This window comes from Ambystoma mexicanum, chromosome 12 (genome assembly GCF_040938575.1).
Source record: "Ambystoma mexicanum isolate Mex_15411 chromosome 12, UKY_AmexF1_1, whole genome shotgun sequence".
NCBI lineage: Eukaryota > Metazoa > Chordata > Amphibia > Caudata > Ambystomatidae > Ambystoma > Ambystoma mexicanum.
Window position 1 is genome coordinate 1,227,193,279 of NC_090936.1, and position 26,284 is coordinate 1,227,219,562.

At 48.9% G+C, this 26,284-nt stretch overlaps 1 protein-coding gene across 2 annotated transcripts in view; it reads left to right on the top strand.

The window, feature by feature from the left end:
- ALDH1L2 (aldehyde dehydrogenase 1 family member L2) overlaps window positions 1–26,284 on the top strand; it is an 836,174-nt gene that overhangs the window by 462,639 nt on the left and 347,251 nt on the right. For both annotated transcript variants that reach the window (XM_069629899.1, XM_069629898.1), the window contains exon 9: window positions 18,489–18,580. In XM_069629899.1, coding sequence (XP_069486000.1) covers window positions 18,489–18,580 — 92 coding nt within the window. The remainder of the gene's footprint in view (window positions 1–18,488; window positions 18,581–26,284) is intronic.

Sequence of the window (26,284 nt, forward strand, 5' to 3'; positions counted from 1 at the left end):
TACCTCCCTCCGACGGATGTACCTGCATAATGGTTGTAATTGACTGCTTTACGAATTACGCTCATTTCATTCCCTTTAGCAAGATACCCACGGCTTCTCAGATGGCATCAGCCTTCATGCATGAAGTATATCGCTTACATGGCCTTCCAGAAAAGATTATTTCTGATCGGGGATCGCAGTTTGTGTCATCTTTCTGGAGTAGGGTATGTGGCCATCTTGGCATTCACAGGGCTATGAGCTCTGGTTCTCATCCGCAGACCAATGGCCTCACCGAACGGACTAATCAGACTCTAGAGGGGTATCTTCGCTGCTTTGCCAACGCTACTCAGTCCAACTGGAAGGCGTGTCTGGACTTTGCTGAAGTTTCGTACAATAATTCCATCCATTCCTCTACTGGAATCAGTCCGTTCTATTGTTCTTCTGGCCAGCACCCGAAATGGATGCCCTTCCATCCTGTACCCTCTAGTACGGTTCCATCTGCTGATAACCTGGTGTCTTCCATTCAGAGACAACATGAAGTGGCACGTAAGACTTTGAAGTTAACAAGGAGTCGTATGAAGGTTCAGGCTGACAGAAGGCGATGTGTGGAACCAGATCTCCAGGTGGGGGATAAGGTTTGGTTATCATCTAGGAATTTGCCACTTCACAATTTGCCGGTTAAGCTGGCTCCACGTTATTTTGGCCCATTTAGGATAACCAAGCGCCTGTCCTCCGTAGCTTTTCGCCTTGACCTCCCACGTTGTTGGCATATTCACCCAGTCTTTCATGTTTCCCTTCTGAAACCTCACGTCAATGACACCTTTGGTCGTTCCCCTCTTCGCCCGGCCCCAGTTTTAGTTCAGGGTGTCCCCGAATTTGAGGTTCGGGAGATTTGTGATGCCCGCTATCGTAGAGGGGTGCTACACTTTCTAGTGGATTGGAAGGGATACTCAGCTTGTGACCGCACTTGGGAACCACAACAGCATGTACACGCACCTCGCCTTGTGTGTGCTTTTTACGAGAAGTTCCCTTGAAAGCCTGGGGCCCCGGGTCTTCCTGGGAGGGGTCATAGTGTCACGCCACTTACCTGGAGACCGGGGTCCTCTGCACCTACTCGCTCTCCTCTCTCTTGGCGGATCTACCCGCACTTTCGCCTGCGGGGATCCGCCATGGGGAGAGCTTCTGGGGTTCCCGTCGGGCGTCCTCTGCGCATGCGCGGGAGACCACGGTCTCGATTCCGCGCATGCGCAGTAGATTGGGCTCTCTCCACGGCGAGTGCTCGCGTTCCGAGCCTCGCTTTGGATGTGCCGGCACCCAGTAACGAGACGGCTTGCGTTTCAAGCCTCTCTCGGGTGTCGGCCATCCTATAAAGCGAGCCTCGATCAGGGGCAAGTCGCGTCTCAACGCGGTTTGCCCAGATCGTGTTTTCGCACATTTTTGCCACCTACCTGTTCTGGCCCAGCTCAGTCTCCTGCTCCTGCCTGAACCCTTCCCTGGGTTCCTGCCCCTGCTGCTTATCTGGTTCTTCTCCCTTGGGGTCTTGGTGTTCCACTGGGGTCCCAGATTTCTACCCTTAGGTGCTGTTTCGTTTTTTCCCTGGGTTCCCCTTCTCTGTCCTGTTCCTGGGTTTGTTTCCCAGTCCTGTTCCTGGGTTGGTTTCCCAGTCCTGTTCCTGGGCTCGTTTCCCAGTCCTGTTCTTGGGTCTGGTTTCCACACTCTGCCTGAGCCATCACCTGTTTCCTTTGGGGCATTGTGCCTCCCAGCTGCTTCCAGTCGGATCTTCCACCTGCCTGCCATCCTTGTTTCTCCAGTGGTTGCGGTTGTCCGGCTCTACCACCAACTACGGATTTCACAGTCTTTGGACATTCGACATCTGCCTCTCCTGTCAGTGCTTGCACTGTCCTGACGCCACGCAAATCAGGAGAGTGCGTCCCGTGGCGTTGGGAGTCGGTCCATCTTCCACCTTGTTAAAACCTTGGGTGGCGGAGAGGCCGGTTCCTCACGTCATACGCTCATCGTCAGTCTGGCTGCCACGTCAAGATCTTCTTCCAAGTCTTCAGGTATGCTTCACTCACGTGATACCCATCTTAACAACATCGTACATTTTTCCTCTCATATACATGAGCATGTTACACCCGTATCTACTAAAAAAGAAAAGGATTTGCCTCCTATATTGACATCAACCCTCGGTTCCTCTTGAGGATTGGGCGTCACTGATCGTATCTAACACTTCAAGTCTCCCAGTGAACTTTCCTATTGTGGATACATTCTCATCCCGTACCTGTGAAAGGATTCCCTCCATCAACAGTGACACCCTCTATTCTAGGAGTCATTAACTGTCCCGTGCTTGTGCCTTGCTGTATCTATGTGGGTGAATGCTGTGACTGTCCTTGTGGTGGATTCATTGTTGTCTGCTGTGTTTGTACATCTTGCTGCATTCTCGGCTGATTCTGAGCAAACCCATCTCCATTCTGTTGCGTGTATGCAGGCGGGTATGCTGTCCCTTCTCTTGAGAACTGGCCATTTTGTACGAGTCCTTGACTTCTACATGTGCAAGCAAAGTGCCCTGACATACCAAATGTCCAACACATAGGAAGTCTCCTAACTTGGTCTCCCTGCATATTTTGACTATCATTCTGCGTGTTTTGAAACCCACCTTGATTGATCTGGAAGTTTCCTTGATTATTCTGGAAGCCTCTACCTCGAAAGCCTCCCCTTCCCCGTGATGCAAATCCATTATTACCTTGATCGAACTGCCTTTGATTATTCACCTGCGACATGCTAGCTGCTTTCTGTGAACCTGACCCGTCTCCACTAGTCAACATTGGCCCTTGAATGGCATACTTGGACAATTATTTCTGCGCTGTCTTTGCCTCTTCACCTTTCCTAACATTGTCTTTCTTTTGATTCTTCTCTTGCAAAAGTCTACAATAATGCGAGATGGTCAGCTGTATTTCTGACCATGGCTTTGCTTCCATGCCCACCAATTTCTTGAGCTGCTTCTGCACTGACTCTGGCCGCCCCTGGCACAATATATGATAGAATACAGGTATGGATTTCCCCCAAGCCTCGAGTGTCTCCAAAGCCCACTGCTCTTTGAAATTCTGAATGTAAAGAAGAGGATCATCCCCTTCCTACATCTTTTTCGCCATTATAGCTCCCATGTCTGACGTGTCCGTATACAGTACTCTAAGCGATTTCCAGACTGCCGCCCTACAGTTATGGAACGGTGCTCCATCATGAGCAGTGTTTACCGTAGTAACACTAGAATACCCTGCTCTTGACCAAACGTCATCAGCCCTTTCCCCAAGGATAGCGATTAGGAGACCTTTAACATCCCCTATAACTAATGTGTTTCCTCCTGTCATTTTCTTAAATTCATGTATCCATTTTCCAGCACCGGAAGTTAAACTCAGGAGTTTACACCCTAGATTATCCTTATATATCTGTGGCCAAGGTATATATTGTGGTCTTGCTCCTCCTTTCTTGAACAAAGGAAACTGTGAGATCCCAAACTTACATTTGTCTCCCATCGTCTGTCTGTCCATAGCAGAGACAATAGTTACGCACCGCTTTCTCCCTGGCAGCAACCTTAACCTGCTCACATAAGCTGGCGAGTCCCCCCTCTCACCATGGGATCGCCCTCTAGGTTGATTTAGCTGCCTCAATGATTCTGACGCCCGAGATATGGGTAGGTCTAGATCCAACCATCTTACTTCCTTATCCATTGAAAAACACCCTTCAGGGCCACATGCGTTACCTCCATCCTCCCCACAGAAGGTTCCTCTGTCTTTGTCTGACATGTCCTGTCCCCAACTTGTGTGGCTTCTCTCCTCTTCGTCTCTATTCTGAGTTAGTCTATCTAAAGACAACTTGTTAGGCTCAAAACTACATGAGCCTCCCTCTTTATCATATAACTACGAACTCTCGAGTCGGTCATTTATGCCCTTTCATTTCAGTACCATTTTTGGTCCTCATATCATGATAGACTTTATCAATTGCATCCCCAATACTTCTAGACTCAAACTCATGCTCTAGATTTGCCCTAGACGGACCTGCTATTGGCTCATGTGTCGGGAAGCACTCTTCTAAATCCTCCCATGCCACTACTGGATTAGGATCCATTACTTCCTTTTCGTGCCCTCAGCCTTCTCTTTTGTTCCATTTCATCGTCAAACTCTCTTCGCTTTCTTGCTTCTTCTCTTACTCTTTCTTCCTCTTTTCTTTTCATGTCACTTCTCTCATTTGCCCTTCGTATCTCTTCATCTCTAAGTTTTGGCATCCTTTTATCCCTTAATTTCTATTCCTCTTCCTCATTCTTTTCCTTTCTAGTCTTTCTCGCTCTTCGATTGACAACTGCCTTTTGTCATATTTCCTTTGTTCGTCTGCTCTTTCCTGCTTTTTCGGTTGCTCATCTTGATACAACTGTTCCCGTCTTTGTCTGTCTTTCCTTTTTGCTCTGTCTTCTTTCAATCTTTCCTCTCTCTATTCTTTTTGTCCTGTTCGTCTCGATCTTCCCTTTGTCTTACGTCCTCGATGCTCTTACTATTTAGTTTGAGCAAAATCTGACCACCCAGCCATTTGTTCTGTATGAGCGCTACCTCATCAGTCTTATCTCTTTTTCCTTTCCATCTCTTTATTTCCCGTCCTATAACTAAGGATGTACTTGGTCGATCTGTTTTCTCCTTGTCCTGTCCCTCGGGTTTTTAGAGATCACTTCTCTTTCAGGAATGTTCTCTGGGCCCTCGTCGCTGCTTTGCACAGGAGACTCATATGCCGGATTGCTATACCCTGTTGCTGATTTAAGTTCTCTTAATGGGTACAAACCGTCATCTTTCTTAATATCGCCGTCTGCTTCAGGTGCAGCGGGGGCAGCAAAAGGCTCCTCACCCCCCTCTTTGCATATATTAAGAATCCAATCCTCAGGAGGCGTGTCTTCCCTTTCCTCCTGGTACATCTTTCAGAGATCTAAACTCGCTAGTCATTTATCTAATTTTTTTCCTGTGTATGCTGCATGCAAATATGTCGTCATATGCTGCAAAACTGCATTAGATAGTGATCCCTCTTGTGGCCATGGCATGAATATTTTATCTGCTGTGCCCTTAACCCATTCTGCACTGTACTGCTTAAGTTTGGGTGCGTGCTTTGGCAACTGCTTGCAGAGATGTGTAAGTGGAGTAATATCCATCATTTTGACTTGTCACACTTGACTGTCAATACTCACCTTCACACTTTGCAAATTCAAAAATACGTTTCAGAAAAACAAAACAATACAAGCGTGCACCAATCGTCGCAGGCTCCAAACCCTCTACATCACGTTTTTTACTTCAATCTATTTTTTTTCACTAAATAACATCAATTCAATTCCAACAAATAAATAATTGATTCTTAAATCTCGTGTTTTCCTTTTCATGTCTATCAATCAATTCTTCTTATACACCCAGAGGGGTGAGGGCAGGAGGGCAGGAGCCCCCCCAGCCCCACAGCCCAGCAGAGGATCCACAGCAGGACCCAGGTACGGAGCGTGCCACTGTGCAGGGCCTGCCTGACCCTGTCCTGAAGAAGTGCCTGACTCGCCCATGCCGGGCGCATCGCGGCACGATATCGAGGCTGAACCTCGATTTGATTCGAAAGAACCGCCGGCAGGCGGAATCGCCGGCGGCCAATCCTAAGGCCATACAAAGGCCTGTTCTGCGCCCAGGTTCCCCCACTTCTCCTATACACCCAGAGGGGTGAGGGCAGGAGCCCCCCCAGCCCCACAGCCCAGCAGAGGATCCACAGCAGGACCCAGGTACGGAGCGTGCCACTGTGCAGGGCCTGCCTGACCCTGTCCTGAAGAAGTGCCTGACTCGCCCATGCCGGGCGCATCGCGGCACGATATCGAGGCTGAACCTCGATTTGATTCGAAAGAACCGCCGGCAGGCGGAATCGCCGGCGGCCAATCCTAAGGCCATACAAAGGCCTGTTCTGCGCCCAGGTTCCCCCACTTCTCCTATACACCCAGAGGGGTGAGGGCAGGAGCCCCCCCAGCCCCACAGCCCAGCAGAGGATCCACAGCAGGACCCAGGTACGGAGCGTGCCACTGTGCAGGGCCTGCCTGACCCTGTCCTGAAGAAGTGCCTGACTCGCCCATGCCGGGCGCATCGCGGCACGATATCGAGGCTGAACCTCGATTTGATTCGAAAGAACCGCCGGCAGGCGGAATCGCCGGCGGCCAATCCTAAGGCCATACAAAGGCCTGTTCTGCGCCTGTCATGCGCATGGCAGCGCGGAGTGGCCATCAACTCGGCTCAACTTACACCCTACCCTCCACCAGAACCCTCTCGCATAAGGAGAACGTACTGTAAGTTCCTGCAAGTACCGGGACATTACTGCATGCATGTACTTTTAGCCACCTCTACTGAGATGGTCTATGGTCACTACTACCAGTCACACACCCTTTGGTCGTATTTAGACCACACTACTGTGTTGTGCCTATGGTCGTATCTAGACCACACTACTGTGTTGTGCCTTATGGTCGCATAGTGACCACACTACTGTGTTGTGCCTCATGGTCGTATTTAGACTACACTACTGTGTTGTGCCTTATGGTCGTATTTAGACTACATTACTGTGTTGTGCCTTATGGTCGCATAGTGACCACACTATTGTGTTGTGCCTTATGGTCATATTTAGACCACACTACTGTGTTGTGCCTATGGTCGTATTTAGACCACACTATTGAAACAAGGCGGGTGCCTAGTTCATACCTGTTACACGCCAGTGCCTGCCGACGGCCAGACCCCCGGCATCACAACCCTATCAACTACCTTTATCTAGGGGCTACATAGACCATCCCAACCACGGTCACCTTAACCAGGTATTACTCAGCGTTTCCATAACATTCTCGACCCCACCATTTAGCATGTATCTACTCACCTCCATCTTGCTTGCCTACGTCATGACCAGCCTCAATATCACATTTCCGACCAAGATGGCTCCACACCTACCCAACATGCCAGCCCTACCCAGGCGTAACAACCAAGTACCTTACTCAGATTTAAACGCCTCTCAGACACTATCTTCCAGTCACCCTCGCACCACCACAGAAAGGAACTTAGGACTTAGAGCTAGACTAGCCAAAATCCATGAACCACTTGCCCGCTCACTGTCCACTTCACATAACTCTAGATCGCTGCCACCGCGACCTATTACCTCCACACAACCCAGTAACCCACTACAAACCCTTCAGAACTCCCGCAACCAGGGTACCCCTAAACTTACACAAGACAAGCGCCATACTACTACCTCAAAAAATATAGCTACCATCTCTAAAAACAAAGCTAGCCCCAATATCAAGGGAGCCTTGATCAATGCCAGGTCGCTAGTAGCTCATGCTACAGAAATTGCAGACCTAATACTCACCGAAAACCTTGACTTCCTCGCCATCACTGAGACCTGGCTACACCCAGCAGCAGGCCCTATGCTTATGTTGGCAGTCCCAGATAACTATTCTATCCTGAGACAAGACCGCCCTAACTCTAGAGGAGGTGGTGTCGCCTTTATCCACAAGTGCAGTCTTACCATGAGACTAACCACCTCGACCGACGCCCCCTCTTGCGAATCACTAGCAGTCAAAATACCACTCACTAACTCCCAAACTCTTAACATCTACCTGATCTACCGTCCGCCAGGCCCCATCGGCACCTTCGATGAAGACCTTAACTCCATCCTATCCAGCAACCTCAAAAGCTCCACTCAAGCCCTCACCTTAGGAGACTTTAACTTGGGCTTCAATGACTTAGAAGACCATTCCGCTAGTACCATAGCTAATACTCTTACTGAATTAGGCTTTGTGCAAAGATGTATGACACCTACGCACACGAAAGGTAGAACACTTGACTGGGTGGTCGACCATAACTGCCTAGTGAACATCACTAACATCTCACCCCAAGCCTGGACCGACCACCACTTGGTATCATTCATGCTCTCCACCGACAGACCCCCACCCCCGCCCACCATCAAGGCCCCACCCACTCTCACTAGAAACAAGAAGAACATGACAGTAGAAAGACTTATCCCTGACCTCCTCCCCATTCTCAACTCACTTCCTGATAACTTGGACCCTGAGTCCTTAGTTGAAGAATATAACAAGATTATGGCCACCTCACTGGACCGCATCGCCCCCCTTAAACTGAGATCCAGTAAACCGAAAACGCACCTCAACAAATGGTACTCACCATTCCTCAAAAAACTAAGACAGCAAAAAAGAAACTGCGAGGCCATCTGGAAAAAATCCCCTTCAGTCTCTAATAAACTAAAACTCTCCAAACTAGCCGCACTCTACAAAAAAGAAATCTACCTGGCCAAACGAGCCTCCTTTGACTCTCGTATATCCCAAGCGAAATCTAACATGAAAGAACTTTTCTCCATCCTCAAAGAAATAGAAACCCCCATAGCACCCCTTGACACGTGCACCAAAGATAAAAACTGGTGCTCAGAAATTCAAAGTGCCCTAGCCAACAAGATTGCGACTCTTCAAAGTAAAATCACTAGCAAAAGAGCATCCCTGAATGACACCCTCAACTCAATAATTCCGGACAAACCGACACCCACTAACCTAGCCCGCTTCCAATTCACCAAAGTCAACATACTGGAAGTCGAAAAAATTATCCTGTCCTTGAAACCGTCTAACTGCCAGGGAGATCTATGCCCTGCACAGCTCATTAAAGATGCTGCCCGCGACCTCTCCCCTTTCATTACAAAATTGATCAATGCCTCCTTTGCCACTGGCTCCATCCCTACTAACCTAAAACAATCCTGGGTACTACCTCTACTGAAAAAACCTACACTCGACCCAGCCACACCCACAAACTACCGACCCATAACTACTGTTCCCTTTCTACTAAAAATTCTGGACAAGGTTGCCTATGTACAAATACAGAAGCACTTGGAAGAACACAACCTCTTAGGCTCTAGACAATCTGGATTCCGTCCCCAACACGGGACTGAAACCAAAGCGCAGATCGATTCGCTCAGAGACAACGGACAAGCCGCCCTACTCCTCCTCCTCGACCTATCTGCAGCCTTCGATCTGGTCGATCACTCCGTCCTTTGCTCACACCTCCACTCCTCGGCTCATTTCTCCAGCGAGGCCATCACCTGGATCACATCCTTCCTTAACGGCAGGACTATGAGGGTCTTCTCTCCCACGGCGGCAGCAGACCCTATACCCATCACCTGTGGTGTTCCTCAGGGCTCTTGTGTCTCCCCCACATTATATAACATATTTACCAAGCCCCTTTTCGATGATTTGGATCATCTTGGTATCACCTACACTAACTATGCAGATGATACTCAGATCCTCCTTCCGCTTTCAGGAGATTATGGAAAGGATTTGGCCTTGTTAAATAGGGTGTACATCATCATCCAGGCATGGATGGCTACTCATGGACTATGCCTGAATGATGATAAAACAGAACTCATCATCTTAGGCACCACAATCAGTATAAAGAAACTTGGCCCGGCTTATAAATCCTTCATGATTGACGGGAACAACATCAAAGTCGGACTGGAGGTCAAAACATTGGGATTCTATCTAGACTCCAATTTTTCCCTCAAAAGACAAGTGAGCTCCCTTGCATCCTCCACGGCTTACACGTGCAAATTAATCCGTGCAGCCAAACCTTTCCTGTCCGACACTAGTTGTCTGACACTCGCCAGAGCCCTCATACTGTCTCGCCTTGACTACTGTAACGCCCTCTACCTAGGATCCACCAAGGCCATCACCAATAAACTGCAAACCCTTCAGAACAACGCTCTCAGAGCAGCTCTGGGCATCTCCAGAAGAGAACACATTACAGGATTCAGCCAACAGAACAATTGGCTCCCCACCAGAGATAAAATTCTCTTAAAAACGGCATCCCTCACCCACAAGTCTCTCAACAACGCAGCCCCAACCTACCTGATCAACAGGTTCCACAAACTATCCTCCTCAAGACCCATCAGAACCGCATACAAAGATTGCTTATCTGTCCCCCACTACAAACGGGCCACTATAGGAGGCAACAGCTTCCCGGTAAAAGCTGCCAAGTTCTGGAACTCCCTGCCTCCAAACCTCAGAACAGACTTGCCTTATCAGAACTTCCGTTCCAAGTTAATCTCCTGGCTGAAACTGGAGACCCACTAAAACCAGGTAGTGTCCAGCGCTACACGCACACATCGTAACCACGTGTGCCTCTTGCTTATCTGTATATTACATTACGGCCTGCTGGCCTACTGTTGATTTGTATATATTGTATATAACATTTGTGCACCTATTTTGTATTATGTATTTTCCTCGTGTAGTGTAACCAAGCTTCGAAAATTCTTGTAAAGTCTGTGCCCTGATACCCCCGGGTACGCTCGCGCATTATAAATAATAAAACAAACAAACAAACAAAACAAATTCCTCTATTATTTTTTCACCATATTCAGTCACATAATACAAACAGACAAACGGACATACTCGACCGGCCACATATATCTCAGTCTTATCCTCAAGACCGATTGAGATGTGAAGCGCCCTCTTTAAACTTGTCTTTAAACAAGTTAGTTGCCTACGTCATCCGCAAATGGGATTTTAGGTACTATTCCTTCTGTTAGGTCTTCAAGATGCAGGACACTGGGCGTACTCCATCGTGGCGTCTTCCCTCACGATTTCTCTTAATTGCTTGGCCTCTCCTCAAGTCAATTACTTTAATATTCAACGCTCAACGTTCTCAAGTTGTTTTACCCCAACCTCCGTCCGTTACTAATTTTTCCCTTATCACTTTCTCCACTCACTGCCCATTCACAATTGTGCCACCTCAGTCAGTTTTTACTCATCATTCGCTTTTTCGACTTCCTACTCTCGGGATCGTCCGCCTCTTTATCAGCTTCTTCAACCTTCCGTTCATTCAGCTTCCTGTAGACGCCGGGAGGGGATTCTGCCTGAAAACAAGGGACCCGTCTCACCTAGTGCTTGCAAGCCTGATTTTTTACCAAATGCTTCTGCTATCTACAGGGAGCTTCATGTCCTTTCAGCCGAATGGAAAAGGACGTCCAATATTTCCAGGACCCCTAAGCTTACTATCTCGATGGATTTTTAACCATCATCTCTGCTACCACATGAACTGGGAGACTCCAGCCCTTTAAGACGAGGTAGCAATACCCTTGAGATGAATGTGGATGCAGAACTTATTCAAACATCAATAATCGAAACGAATCAGTTAGTTGGCAAAAAGGATAACTCTTTTAATATCAATTATCTAAAACAGGGAGTACAACAGACATCAACGGACATCTGCTCGATCTTATCACTCAATGCATTTGAATAAACAGCTTGTTTTTTATAACAAACACTCGTCATAGGTGACGTCAACCTACGTATTTACTAACGTTATCCTACTTGGCAAACTTAAAAAACCTAGTGGCTATTGTGATAGGGTCTACGGCAACATCTAAGTATACGTTCCATACTAGTCTAAGAGAGTGATAGGCTCCTTAACATCAGGTCGGGCAACTAAGCCCTCCCCTTAAACAGGTCACTATGAACCTCACTAAATACACGACATCCCATTGGTTACACAAACTATAGGGCCCTTAATTACATGACCCCCTACCATTGGTTGGCACTCTAACCTATCGGACTCCATGGGAATGGGGGTTTTACCAGCGTCTCCGCCACCTGTAATATACCGGTAATACCTAGGTATCAGGCGGCAGAGACGGTGCGGTAGTCCCCCGGGAACCCGTTGGAATTACCGGTGGCCTTGTAATGAGCCTCAATGTCACTCTTTATGAAATACAGTTAGGATAATTTAAATCCTTATATCTTTTTATATAATGGCTTTTTGGTTACTTTGCAACATGTCCAAGACAAGCCGGGGATTCAGCTTTGCGAATTTTACAGTTTTTATGTGATTTTACTGGTGCATTTTTGCATTTACTGCAAATGGTTACTAAAGGTAGCTAGCGCCCTAAGATGGCAGTGCCACAAACCTTTTTGTTATTTGGCCTTCTTCCTGCCTTCACTGGTCAGGGAATGCCATAGGTGAAAATTCCCCTTCCTGGGCAAAGCTGTGACTGTGGCGGGCAAAAGGGCTGTGTATGTGAGTCCCAATCCGCAACCTTTGGTGCCTGAAAGTCTGTTGCTGCGCAGATGTGATGACTCGTGGTTGTCCTTGATTGGACAACCCTGGGCTGTTTGAATGTTACATATCCTTAGCATTTGTGGCTTTGGGCTTGCTCCCAGCCTGATACTTAAAACGAGGGCTCTTGCAACTGTTCCTCTGATCAACATGGAGACAGGACTTCTATGACGAAGAACAGCCTGCTGATGACCCGTGCAGCCGACCTGCATCAACGCCAGTGATTGACCCAGTGAAGCCATGCTCCTTTGCTTGATCTCAGAAGTCCCTTGTTGGTGCTTCGACCCCTGGACTGGTTGGAACAACAAGTCTCAACCCCTGCTTGAGGATCCATGCCTTCTGAGCCTTCAGTAGTGTCCCTGGATCAACCAGTGGACTTACCAGCTCTCTCCTGGGTTACCTTGCTGCAGCTGTCGTCGTTCTGAGCATAGCCTTGGAACTTTGCAGATCTTCAGCTTGTGCCACAAGTCACCTTCTCCTGCATTTTCAGACATCTCACTTCAAGGAAGCTGTACTGGACCTGCTCCTGTGTTCGCTGCTGTACGATCGCCTGCCGCAGCTTTGACCGTGGTGACCTTCGTTGGATCTTGTCTTCTTCATGTCCCTGAGGTGTCCCGTGGCTGTCTCCTGCATTTAGGTGTGTCCGGAACCGATTATTGTTCACAGTTACAGACCGAATCCAAAATTCAGAGGTACAAAGTATCCTTTTGTCTAGACGACCCTAGCAGTGGGAACAGAACAAAGAACCTAGATTGAACTCTGGAACCTACACAAGTAGAATCCGGAACATCTCGAGCCGGGGAAAAGTCTACATACCTCTTACTTTCTCCCCAGGACTCACATAGGGTAACAAGGGTGTAGAGTCCTGACCCTAACTCATTCTGACATGCCCTCTAGTGTTGGAACCTGGGTTAAGGATCCCTTCCGGTTTTATGCCATATAATCGCTGGAAATAACATTGAGGGTGACTCGATGTTTTTTTTAAAGGCACTAAGCACCCTCCCCAACGTATCTTAGGACTGGTGCAATTTATATAAAGCCAACACTTAAATGGCCACAAAGAAGCAGTGTCCTTCTCCCGATCAGCCCCACTTCTCACCTTTACTGCCCTGGCCTCTTAATATGCAATTCGATTCACCTGGTGGTAAATGTATATATATATTATGCATGGTTTTGAGTGACAATACTTCCTTGAGATTTCTTTATGCTTAGTGCGTTATAAAGGACCAATAAATAACAGTACTTTTATTTCTGATGTTTGTTAATCTGCTTAGAATCACATGCTGTACATAGTCCGACATCCAGTGGTCACTGCGGAGTATTGCATTTTGTTTGCTCATCCGGACTACCTTGATTGGGTTTGGCTAGACTTCAGTGTCTCCCTTAACATAATAGGGTGGTCTTCCAAAATGTACAAACGGGGCTGATTTTGGAAATTCATCTGATCACTTTGGATTGTTCAAGTGTTTGTTTTTCCTGAATGTAAGGTCCCCCAATGAAGTAGATGCAGTGAAGCATCTTCCTGCCCCATGCAGTGAAGCATCTTCCTGCCTCGTGCAGTAGATGCAGTGAAGCATCTTCCTGCCTCGTGCAGTAGATGCAGTGAAGCATCTTGCTGCCTCATGCAGTAAATGCAGTGAAGCATCTTCCTGCCTCGTGCAGTAGATGCAGTGAAGCATCTTCCTGCCTCGTGCAGTAGATGCAGTGAAGCATCTTCCTGCCTCGTGCAGTCGATGCAGTGAAGCATCTTCTTGCCCCATGCAGTGAAGCATCTTCCTGCCCCGTGCAGTAGATGCATGAAGCACCTTACTGACCCATGTAGTAGATGCAGTGAAGCATCTTCCTGACCCATGTAGTAGATGCAGTGAAGCATCTTCTTGCCCCATGTAGGAGATGCAGTGAAGCATCTTCCTGCGCCATGTAGTAGATGCAGTAAAGCATCTTCCTGCCCCATGTAGTAGATGCAGTGAAGCATCTTCCTGCCCCATGTAGTAGATGCAGTGAAGCATCTTCCTGCCCCATGAAGTAGATGCAGTGAAGCATCTTCCTGCCCCATGAAGTAAATGCAGTGAAGCATCTTCCTGCCTCGTGCAGTAGATGCAGTGAAGCATCTTCCTGCCTCATGCAGTGAAGCATCTTCCTGCCCCGTGCAGTAGATGCAGTGAAGCACCTTACTGACCCATGTAGTAGATGCAGTGAAGCACCTTACTGACCCATGTAGTAGATGCAGTAAAGCACCTTCCTGCGCCATGTAGTAGATGCAGTAAAGCATCTTCCTGCCCCATGTAGTAGATGCAGTGAAGCATCTTTCTGCCCCATGCAGTAGATGCAGTGAAGCATCTTCCTGCCTCGTGTAGTAGATGCAGTGAAGAATCTTCTTCCCCCATCTAGGAGATGCAATGAAGCATCTTCTTGCGCCATGTAGTAGATGCAGTGAAGCATCTTCCTGCCTTGTGCAGTAGATGCAGTGAAGCATCTTCCTGCCTCATGCAGTCGATGCAGTGAAGCATCTTCTTGCCCCATGAAGTGAAGCATCTTCCTGCCCCGTGCAGTAGATGCAGTGAAGCATCTTCCTGCCTTGTGTAGTAGATGCAGTGAAGCATCTTCTTTCCCTGTGTAGTAGATGCAGTGAAGCATCTTCCTGCCCCATGCAGTGAAGCATCTTCCTGACCCATGTAGTAGATGTAGTGAAGCATCGTCTTGCCCCATGTAGGAGATGCAGTGAAGCATCTTCTTGCCCCATGTAGAAGATGCAGTGAAGCATCTTCGTGCGCCATGTAGTGGATGCAATAAAGCATCTTCCTGCCGCATGTAGTAGATGCAGTGAAGCATCTTCCTGCCCCATGTAGTAGATGCAGTGAAGCATCTTCTTCCCCATGTAGGAGATGCAGTGAAGCATCTTCCTGCGCCATGTAGTAGATGCAGTAAAGCATCTTCCTGCCCCGTGTAGTAGATGCAGTGAAGCATCTTCCTGCCCCATGTAGGAGATGCAGTGAAGCAACTTTGTGCGCCATGTCGTAGGTGCAGTGAAGCATCTTCTTCCCCCATGTAGGAGATGCAGTGAAGCATCTTCCTGCGCCATGTAGTAGATGCAGTAAATCATCTTCCTGCCCCATGTAGTAGATGCAGTGAAGTATCTTCCTGCCCCATGTAGTAGATGCAGTGAAGCATCTTCCTGCCCCGTGTAGTAGATGCAGTGAAGCATCTTCCTGCCCCATGTAGGAGATGCATTGAAACATCTTACTGTCCCATGTAGGAGATGCAGTGAAGCATCTTCTTCCCCCATGTAGTAGATGCAGTGAAGCATCTTCCTGGCCCATGCAGTAGATGCAGTGAAGCATCTTCCTTTCCTGCCCCATGTAGTAGATGCATTGAAGCATCTTCATGCCCCATGTAGGAGATGCAGTGAAGCATCTTACTGCCCCATGCAGTAGATGCAGTGAGGAGTCTTCCTGCCCCATGCAATAGATGCAGTGGAGCAACTTCTGCCCCATGCAGTAGATGCAGTGAAGCATTGTCCTGCCCCATGCAGTAGATGCATTGAAGCATCTTCATGCCCCATGTAGGAGATGCAGTGAAGCATCTTCCTGCCCCATGCAGTAGATGCAGTGAATCATATTCCTGCCCCATGCAGTAGGTGCAGTGAAGCATATTTTGCACCATGCAGCAGATGCAGTGAAGCATCTTCCTGCGCCATGTAGTAGATGCATTGAAGCATCTTGCTGCCCCATGTGGTAGGTGCAGTATAGCATCGTCCTGCTCCATGCAGTAGATGCAGTGAAGCATCTTCCTGCCCCACGCAGTAGATGCAGTGAAGCATATTCTGCCCCATGCAGTGACACACCTTCCTGACCCATGTAGCAGATGCAGTGAAGCATCTTCCTACCCCATGCAGTAGATGCAGTGACACATCTTCCTGCCCCATGCAGTAGATGCAGTGATGCATCTTCCTGCCCCATGCAGTAGATGCAGTGACGCATCTTCCTGCCCCAAGCAGTAGATGCAGTGAAGCATCTTCCTGCCCCATGCAGTAAATGCAGTGAAGCATCTTCCTGCCCCATGCAGTGAAGCATCTTCCTGACCCATGTAGCAGATGCAGTGAAGCATCTTCCTGCCCCAATGCAGTAGATGCAGTGAAGCATCTTCCTGCCCCTTGCAGTAGGTGCAGTGAAGCATATGCTGCGGCATCTAGCAGATGCAGTGAAGCATCTTCCTGCGCCATGTAGTAGATGCAGTGACGCACCTTAGTGACCCATGTAGTAGATGCAGTGAAGCATCTTCCTGCCCCATGCAGTGAAGCATCTTCCTGCCCCATGCAGTAGATGCAGTGACGCACCTTACTGACCCATGTGGGAGATGCAGTGAAGCATCGTCCTGCCCCATGTAGCAGATGCAGTGAATCATCTTCCTACCCCATGTAGTAGATGCATTGAAGCATCTTCCTGCCCCATGTGGTAGGTGCAGTATAGCATTGTCCTGCCCCATGCAGTAGATGCAGTGAAGCATATTCTGCCCCATGTAGCAAATGCAGTGAAGCATATTTTGCCCCATGTAGCAAATGCAGTGAAGCATATTCTGCCTCATGTAGCAGATGCAGTGAAGCATCTTCCTCCGCCATGCAGTAGATGCAGTGAAGCATTTTCCTGCCCCACAATATAGTCTGTTTTCTGCAAAGTAGCCTGTAGAGTTTTTGTCAGATGGCCTTGTACGTCAGGCTAGCTGTTGCGAAGAAGTAGCTGGTGACTACTGTATCTGCTTTCAAAGTCACCACTGTTATACCCCTTCTCAGAAAACCCTCCCTGGATAGTACTGAACATTCTAACATCTGCCCTATTCCTCTGCTTCCTTATTTATTTAAATTGCTTGAGCAACCCACCCGTCCGTTCTCAACTTACCTCCTATCTGTATTTCATTTACTTACTTTTCACCAGTCTGGGGTCCGCCCTGGTTTTTCACAGAAACCTTCTATCCTAAACTCGATTTTACAGGCACGCCTTATCAAACAATCATAGATTCTTGTTTTACTTGATCTCAGGGCTGCCTTTGAGACGGTGCACCACCCTACCCTTCTTTCCACACTTTCCTCTCTAAAATGATCTGTCACTGCCCTTCAGTGGTTCTCTTTTTACTTATCTAACCATTCTTTTGCTGTCTCGTGGAAAGGATCTCTCTGTTTCTCTGTCTCTCTCCTCTCTGCCTTGCCTCTCGCCTCCATCTTTCTCCTCTCACTCCCTCTCACTCTCCTCTCACTCTCTCTCACTCTCTCTCCCCTACCCCCACACACACCTATTTCTCTTTGGAGTCCCCCCTGGATTCTGTTCTGAGTCCCCTCTTATTCTCTCGCTATACATCTCCTTTGGGTATGCTAATTCTTAACCACGGGTTCTAGGTGCACTTGTACGGCGATGATGCTCACTTTTTTTGTTTCTTGTTCATGATTTACTGACTACGTCCACCAGCAACGTTCTTCCTGTCTTTCTGCCATCAAAACATGGATGGCCTCCCGATGTCTCAGTCTAAATCCTAAACAGGCGGAAATCCTGTTCTTCTCTGCTTCTATCATTCCGCCCCAAGTACATCCTTCCCCCTCTGCAGCTTCCCGTTCGACATTTGACTCCCTCCTTTCTCTTCAGCCTCAAATGTCTACTGTTGTCCGTTCCTGCCAATTACATCTTTGCAACATTAGGAAAATCCACTACATCTTGAATGTTGCCTCCACCAAAATACTTTTCCAAATAATTGTTCTTTGACGCCTTAACTATATACATCGGCCTCCCAAAATTTACCATTTTGCCATTAAGCTCAATTCTTTATTCCGCAGCCAGGATTCTCTTCTTTTTCCCCAGTTTCTAATATTTCTCCTTACCTGTTGCGTCTTCATTGGCTCTCGTGAAACAACTATGTGAATTTCAACACTAATGTCTTGTCTTTAAAGGCATCCTTGCACTGGCTTCTCCTCCTTATCTCGGTCCATTGGTCACCCTGTACCAACCCTCCCGAAAGGAATCTGGGCACCTTTCTGCAGCGCAATTATCGGACCCATGCAAGGGTCACAAGGGAGCAGGATGACACATTGGCGAGCTTCACTTAGTCATTTGTTCAATCTTGTTTTTCACCAACAAACCGGTAGACCACTTCAAAAGCAGCGAGTCTGTCGGCGATCAACTGGTGCAAACAGCTTCTGTAGTGGCTGTTGTTGTCCTCACTGATGTTTATTTATTTTTATGCATTCGGTTTCTTTTTGCCTTTTAAAGTGCCTACATTATAGTGTTGAAGTTGTCCTTTTAGATCAGGAAAATGTGACCCTCCCAGATGCCTTGTTCTGCACTTTAATCTCTACTTTTGCTTGCTCCTCTCTAGGCCATTTGGAAAGGAATCTTAAGCAATGTTGCGATCATTGAGGACTCTACAGACTTCTTCAAATCTGGAGCTGCGTCCATGGATGTGGTCAGGTAACTCTACTTTCATCTGCCTAATGAGATCTCCAGTTCCATGACTAAAGAGCTTCCACTGTGCAAATTACCGGATTATTAGCTTAATTGTGTAAATTGGGAAAATGGACAATTAATAGAGTTAATATTAATGTAGGGAATTGGTGCCAATATTAGGGCATGTACATGCATAAGGAAAAACATCAACGGTAATGTGAATATTCACTGTAGAATCGAGGGGTTATAGGTTAAAGGTGCGAATGAAAATGTAGAAGGCGTGGGTGTGCCAATATTGAACACAGCTGCCGAGGCGTGTGCCCAACTTTGTCAGACCGACCTGGGTGGTAGGGCACATTCTCAAGAGAAGTTGCTGGCTCATGGCATGAACGTCAAAAGTTCAAACCTCTGAGAAGGGATCAGGTCAATATGAGGCATAACTGAGAAGTCTTGCGTGAATATATCCTGGGGCAGCTCTTGAGTTAGAGTTCTTTTTGAAAGAAAAATGTTTTTAATTTATTTACAGAATATTACAAGTTAAACAAAATATCACACAAACTCATAACAGCGTATATACAAGTTCACTCAATGAAAAACAAAGGAAAAGAAAGTTCTGACTATTTAACATGCCATCATCTTGTAGCACTCTGAGCTATGTCTGTCACTCTACCGTGGACATGCCAGTCACCTGCTTTATAGGCACGCTGATGTGCAAGGTGTTCCACAATCAGTGGTATCATAGCACCAAACTCATAGCGTTCAAGCCGGGAGGCGCAGCAGGCCATAAGACAAGGCCACAAGCTAAGGCCTTCATTGATCGTCTCTGCCAGCCTCAGCCGGCAATGCCACGATGTGCCTCGCCTCCAACCGCCCTCACCTGGCATCAGGAGCAGCGCTGATACTACTAGGCATAAAGGTAAGCCATGCTGGTCAGTACCGACGCCTGCACTGGCTTATATTTGTCATTGCTCTGTAATATTCTCTTTCTACTGTACTTGTATGCTGAACCCTGTGCTATCGGCCAGCCACCTCACCAAGGACCCGCTTTGCTCCACTACGGAGGTCCCCTCTGCAAGCGCTCTGATGACTGCTGCAAGCTCAGCGAACAACCCGCTCCTTTGCACATGTCGCCCGCTAACACTCTCCCACCACCTCCCCCCTTCCTCCAATCCCAGTCAGATCCCTCTCACCAGCGTACGCCCTGGTGGCCCCTCATCATGCGAGCTCCCACGCTTATTGCAGTAGGTGCTTGCCTCTCCCTGACCTTACGACCAATGCACTGCATGGCGAATCCGCAAGTTGGCACTGCCCTGCCTACAGGCCCCCCAAACCCTGATCAATAGCCAGGCCAAACCATATCCAGGGAATACCGCCAACAAGTTGCTCCCGCTGCCTTTAACCTTTGCAACAATACTTATGAACTCCACCTGCACGTGGCCTGTATCTCGCAGGGCCATCCTGAGTAACCTCAACCTTCCCCGTCCCACTCCCCCTCCCCTCCTCCCACTGCCCCAATCACAGCCGAGCAAAATGACACCCAACGCATTTGCACCACTAACCTCCAGCGCCCCAGCCACTTTGGCTACCACGCCACCCGCAACACTACTGCACCTCAGCCTACGCAGATGGCCTCACATGGCGGCTCGCGCACACCAACCCTACTCTCCACTTGCTGCTGTACACTCAACAGGAGTAAAGCCTTGCTCATCAAGGCCCACCACCTTGCCAGCCCCAACTACTACAGCGAAACCACAGAGCACGCCATCAAGCACTGCGCTCTGGAAACTTGCGGACCACAGGCATTGCACACCACAAGGAGCAAACAGCACTGCTTACCCCCACCCTTCATGTGTCTACCAATCTAGACAACCTGGATGGCTGTTAGGAAAGATTCCCATTTTATTTGAAGATTTCCCTCCAGTTGTGTACCCCTCAACTTTTTGCTGCTGTTTTACAAAATATACTCACTTTGCCAGTGGAGCGCAGCCTTCTGCTGCACTCCTCTGGGCTTTTGCTCACTTTTTATGGGGAAAATGACATGCCCTTAAGACAGTCAGTACTGGGCGACTTTATTTCCCCTAGTCCTTTTTAATGTTGCAACTTTTCTGCAACATGTTGCAAGTGCACAATGTACCTTACTGTACAGTGCACTTGGGTCTTCCTGTCATTTCCCAGGGCGCTAGACACCCTCGAAGGATTTTTTAGGAGAAGTGCAGATGTGCCTTGGACAGGGCTGTGTCAGCTTATCGTTTCATATATTTTGAACCCTTTCCTGCCAGGTAAACCGTGTTTACCGCGTTTGGCACAAATAAGTGGACTGGCTCCAAAATGGCCATGCCACGAGGTTCTTTGTCCTGTCCTTTGGCCATCTTGCCACTTTGCCTTCCCCAGGTCGAACAGACACGGTCAGTGCTTATTTGGGCATGCATTCTCACGCGAAACGACAAGCTTTTGCGGGCTTCGGCATGCCTTGTGTGTGTGCTTCCAGGATGTGGGTTGGACTGTCTGGTTCCAATACACATCCAGGGTGCCAAAGAGCCTGGTGTGCTCTGAATGACTGGGACCACTCTGGTTCGTGGTTGGTCCACGTATGGTGTGCCTGTTTGTGAGCAGATCTCCCATTGGGTCCTCTTTGTTTTGGCGCAAAGGAGATTCTGGATAAGAGAAGGCCCAAAACAGCCATAGCATGTTGGTCTCTGGAGGTCTCACTGAACAAAGGATAGGATCCAAGTATCTTGAAACTAAGAAGCCGAGTCAAGGAACCGCTGGTGAACCGCTGGAAGGTTTGGCACCCTGAGGCCACTGTCGTCCCGCTGGACCCCTCTGCATCTGATCGAACTAGAAGGTCTGCAAAGACGCTTCAACCCTTTTTAATGGTGGGACTAACTATTCTTTTCACCTTCATCAAACCCTGCAAGTAAGCCTTCTCGGAAGTGTCCCTGGGCCAACCGGTGGGCTGACCAGCTTACGCAGGACCTTTGCTCTGACACTGCCGCCGGTTTGAGGAGACCCTTGATACTTGGCACATCGCTAGCTCTGTGTTCACGGCACTCTCATACCTAATTTCGTACTCTTGGCATTCCCAGGTCTGGAATAAAGAGAGAGCACCCAAACCGGAGTACTCGCAATTGCCATGTCGCCCAGCCCTAGTGACGAACTTCGCAGGTGCACTGCTGCTCTGCCCCCTTTGCCCTGAAGACTGCTACAGTGAAACTGGCCTGATCCATCCACCAGGAGCAGAGAAATCGCCACTGTTCCGTTTGGGAATCACCGCTGTAACTTCACTGCTGAAAGCCGCAGAGTCGCACAATTACCGCAGTTGAACCTGTAATAGAAGTGGACTCGACTGCCGAAGTTTGGACCGGAGCGCGCCAGGGGTCAGTGAGTACTTGCAACCCTTACCGGTCGCCCCTAACGCATGATATGATATGATAAGGCATTTGTAACGCGCCTATACACAAGTGTTTCAAGGCGCGACGAGGCAGGGAGGGGGGAACAAGGGGAGACAGACAGCGATCCTACTAGGCCAGGTGTCATTCAGATCGCGCAAGTGCATGGGTAGGGGGGACGGGCAAAGTGCAAGGGGGAAAGGGAGAGGGGAAAGTGCAGTACAGGGTTAGTAATGAACAAGATAAATAGTAAGGGCCAGCTGGTGGCAAGTGCAAGATAAGTGCAGACAAGTGCTGGGAAGAGGGGCTGTAGGGATACAGAGACAGTCCCGCAGTGCAGGGGTTGCCAGGAAGGCAGTGCAGGGGAGAGTGGCTGGGCCAAGGACCGAGATTGGTGAGTGGCCCAGTTGCTGATTCAGTACAGTTTCAGTGATTTAGCAGGGGAGAGGGAGAGAGAAAGCAGAAGCAAAGAGGAAGGTTTTGAGGTGCTTCCGGAACCGGAGATGGTTCTCCTCAAGTTTCAGGGAGGCAGGAAGGCTGTTCCAGAGGGAGGCCCCAGCTGCGGAGAGAGATCTCCCCCCAACTCGTTGCTTGGAGAAGCGGCTGACCCGGAGGGAGTTGGAGGCGGAAGAGCGAAGTGCTCGAGAAGGAAGATATTTAGGACGGTAGAGTTGAAGGTAATTTGGCCCCAGGCCCCAGAAGGCCTTGTGGACAATGCAGAGGGTTTTGAACTTAATCCTCGCAGCCACAGGGAGCCAGTGTAGCGATTTCAGTCCTCGAGAGATACGGTCCCTGGGCTTGAGGCCAAGGACAAGTCTCGCAATCCTGTTCTGGATGAGTTGCAGAGGGCGGAGAGTAGAGGCAGGGAGATTTAGATGGAGGCTGTTACAGTAGTCCAGCTTCGAGAGAGCCAGGGCTCTGGAGACAGTGAGCTTCTGGGGGAAGGAGAGGAAAGGAAGGATACCTCTGAGGAGGTGCAGCTGCTAGTGTGACTTCTTAGAAACGTCAGAAATGTGAGGAGAGAAGGAGAGTGTGGAGTCGAAGATGACCCCGAGGTTTTTTTCCTTGCAAGTAGGAGCAGGAAGAGGGCCAAGAGAGGCCGGCCAGAGAGCTGCAGGGAAGGAGGGAGTGGGTGTGCCGATGAGTAGAATCTCGGTCTTACTGGCATTAAGGCAGAGGTTGTTGGCGGCACACCATTCCTGGATAGCAGAAAGACATTCAGAGATGAGGGAAGGAGAAGAGGAGGCCGAGGGTAGCCTGAAAATGAGCTGGGTATCATCCGCATAGCACTGAAAGTTGGGGCAGAGAGCAGCGATGCGGTGGGCGAGAAGTGCCAGATACTGGTTGAACAGCCAGGGAGAGAGGTTAGAGCCCTGGGGGACACCACAGGTAGAGAAAAAGATGTCAAACGGGAAAGACCCAAGTTGGACCTGGGAGGGTCGATTTGAGAGGAAAGAGGTCAGCCAAGCCAGAGCCTGACCAGTGATACCCATTTTTATGGATGAGTGGCCCCTGAGGGCCGCTCTCCTTTCCACAGATAGCCCAAGCTATCGACTTATTCCCAACTCTTGGTACCTGCTCTGCCCTCTTGGGGAGACCCTCCACAAATAGTGGGAACCTATTCTGCATAACCTCACCCACCTTCCTGAACTGCTACAGACCCTAGAAGAAACCTGTTTTCGCCCATCTGCAGTACCGCGTGCGCCAGCATTGCCAGTACATTTGAGCATTAGGCTCCCCTCTTCTTAGAGATTAGACTGCCCTTCAGTTAGGATTGTGATTATTGCAGAACTGCCTTAAGACTCTTTGCACTTCCCTTTCTAGGTTGTGGACCCAATTTGTGCATTAACCCAATTGGTTTGAAAGTGTTATTGTTAATGACTATTGTGTTGAAACTCAAAGGCCTTGAATAAATGTATTTGTATTTTTAATATATATACACCTGACTGAGAGTGATTTGTAAGTGTCCATTACTCTGTGTGCTCATTGAGGTCTTTCAGGCACCCTCACCCCTCCCGAGACCTGGTCTTCACAGTCTGCCAATGCTACATTGATTAATCTGCCTTGTCCAGAAGGTTACCCTGTTCCAAGAAACTAGGCCGGCCTTCTGAACCTCTGCCCACCAGGTCAGAGTTCAGAAATCCATCTCAACAGTGACCACCGGCACGCACAGGGAAGAATTCAGAACACACCTGGCTCGTGTAGCACTAGGTACCCACAACCTGTCCTACACTCCCCCCTTGCCGGCTCAGCACATTGGGGCTATACCAAGTCCACACCTTGTACACTCTGTGAGCGCATCACTCACCATGCCGGATGCACTTCCACGCCAACCGATTACTCACTGCCCCCGCCAATATGCCAATACACAGCGCACTATCTGCTTAAAATACTGCACTGCCTACCGGGCAAGATTTCACTTTGCGCCGGATCCACCCAACACCACCACTCCAACCATTCCCATGCATGCCAACGCTGCCTCGCTCCCCCTTTAGCCTCAGGCCCCTACTCTGCATTGCGCACTACTCAACACCAGATCCCTGGTTGCGCATACACATGATATCCTTGATCTAATCACCTCAAACAACTTGGACATCCTCGCACTGACGGAAACCTGGCTGACAGCCACTTCTGGCCCTGAGCGCTCCATAGCTGTCCCTAGCGTCTATTCCCTACTTCGATGTGACAGAACTCTGAAAGAAGGGGTGGTGTAGCATTGATCTACAAATGCACCATCCTCCTACACTCACTCAATGCTGCCCCATTCCCATATCAACCAAACTCAAATGCTCTCCCAATGCCTCCATCCCTCAACACCTTATCTACCAGCCTCCAGCCTGCTGGCTTCTTTAGAAGACGACCGCTCCCAACTTGCACTAACCAATCTTAAGCCTTCCACCCAACTCCTAATCCTGGATGGCCTTAACATTACTACAACGACCCTCTGGTTTTAGAGGCAGCCGCACTAGCGAACACCATGGCAGCCCTAGATTACACTTGGCTGATTACCAACCCCACACATGCCCAGGGCCGCACACTCGACTGGATTTTGGCTCCCAAAAGTAACTCCACCAACCTCACCTGCCTATGGTCTGACCACAACACTATCATCTTTACCATCCCCTCTCTGAGCCAATATAGTCCTACAGGCTCTCCCCCTACTATCATGCCAGCCACCATCATGGCTCATAGCACCCATAGCCTAACCAGTGCACGCATCATCCCTCTACTCAGGCACCCATCCCACTCTCCAAGGATACCGCCTCCTTGGTTCAATTCAACAACACCTTGTTCACGAAAACCTTAGACTTCCTGGTTCCCCTCAAAGCCTGGAAACAAATGAACATCCAACACCTCAACTGGGTCACCCCAGAGCTTAGAGACACCTGTGCAACAAAAAAAAAGAGCAGCCAAAGTTGCCTGGCACAAAGTACCCAGCAGCACGGACAAAGCCTGTTTCTCCAACATTTCCCGCTATTATAGACAAACCTCTTCATGATGCCAAAGCAGCCGCCTACAATGACAGAATTTCCAAGGTGTACTCCAGCTCTCATGAACTATTCGCCATCCTTCGAGAGCTGGAGACCCCGTCACTGCCTCCCACCACCATCCACAAAGACAACACTTGGTGTAATACCGCCCAATACACCCTCACTAATAAAATCACGCTTTTGCAAGAGAAGATCGCAGCCAAATGACACAGTACTTTGGCAGCCCGGCCTCCTATCACACCACCTGAAGGACCTAGAAATATTCCACCCTTCGAGTTTCAACCCAACTGTGTCTCCACTCTTGGCAACAGGTAATTCCTGGCAAGTGTGAAAAACCAGAGGGTGTTTCACAACCTAGTCCCCTGGGATCCCGTACTCCGGTGGCCAGGGAAAGGCCATCACTTTTGGATCCTGACCCTGGGCGTCGACAAGCGAGGGAGGATCACCTGGGTAGGGGGTCCTCAGGGAGTGGGGGAGAAGCACCTGATGGCGAGACATGGTATCCATCTTTTTCTACAACCCATTTAACCCTATTTCTACCTATTTTATGGGTAACTACAGCTCCCATAATTCCTCCCCACTTCACACTGACAACACTACAGAGCCGAGGAAGATGAGGAATGAGGCTAGGAAGATTACCTCTACTGACTTGCAATGGCTCTGTCCCTTTAATGAGACCAGGCAGAGTCAGGCACGTAATCCTAACTACATACACCTGCCACTTGTTTACACTCCCTGTCAGGATACAAGGTGGCGCACACAGGCGCACGGTGAGCCAGGCTGGGTACGAGAAGGAGCAGCTCTTCCGGGGCTGATGCGAACAAGGCTATCGAAGTTGGAAGGCTATG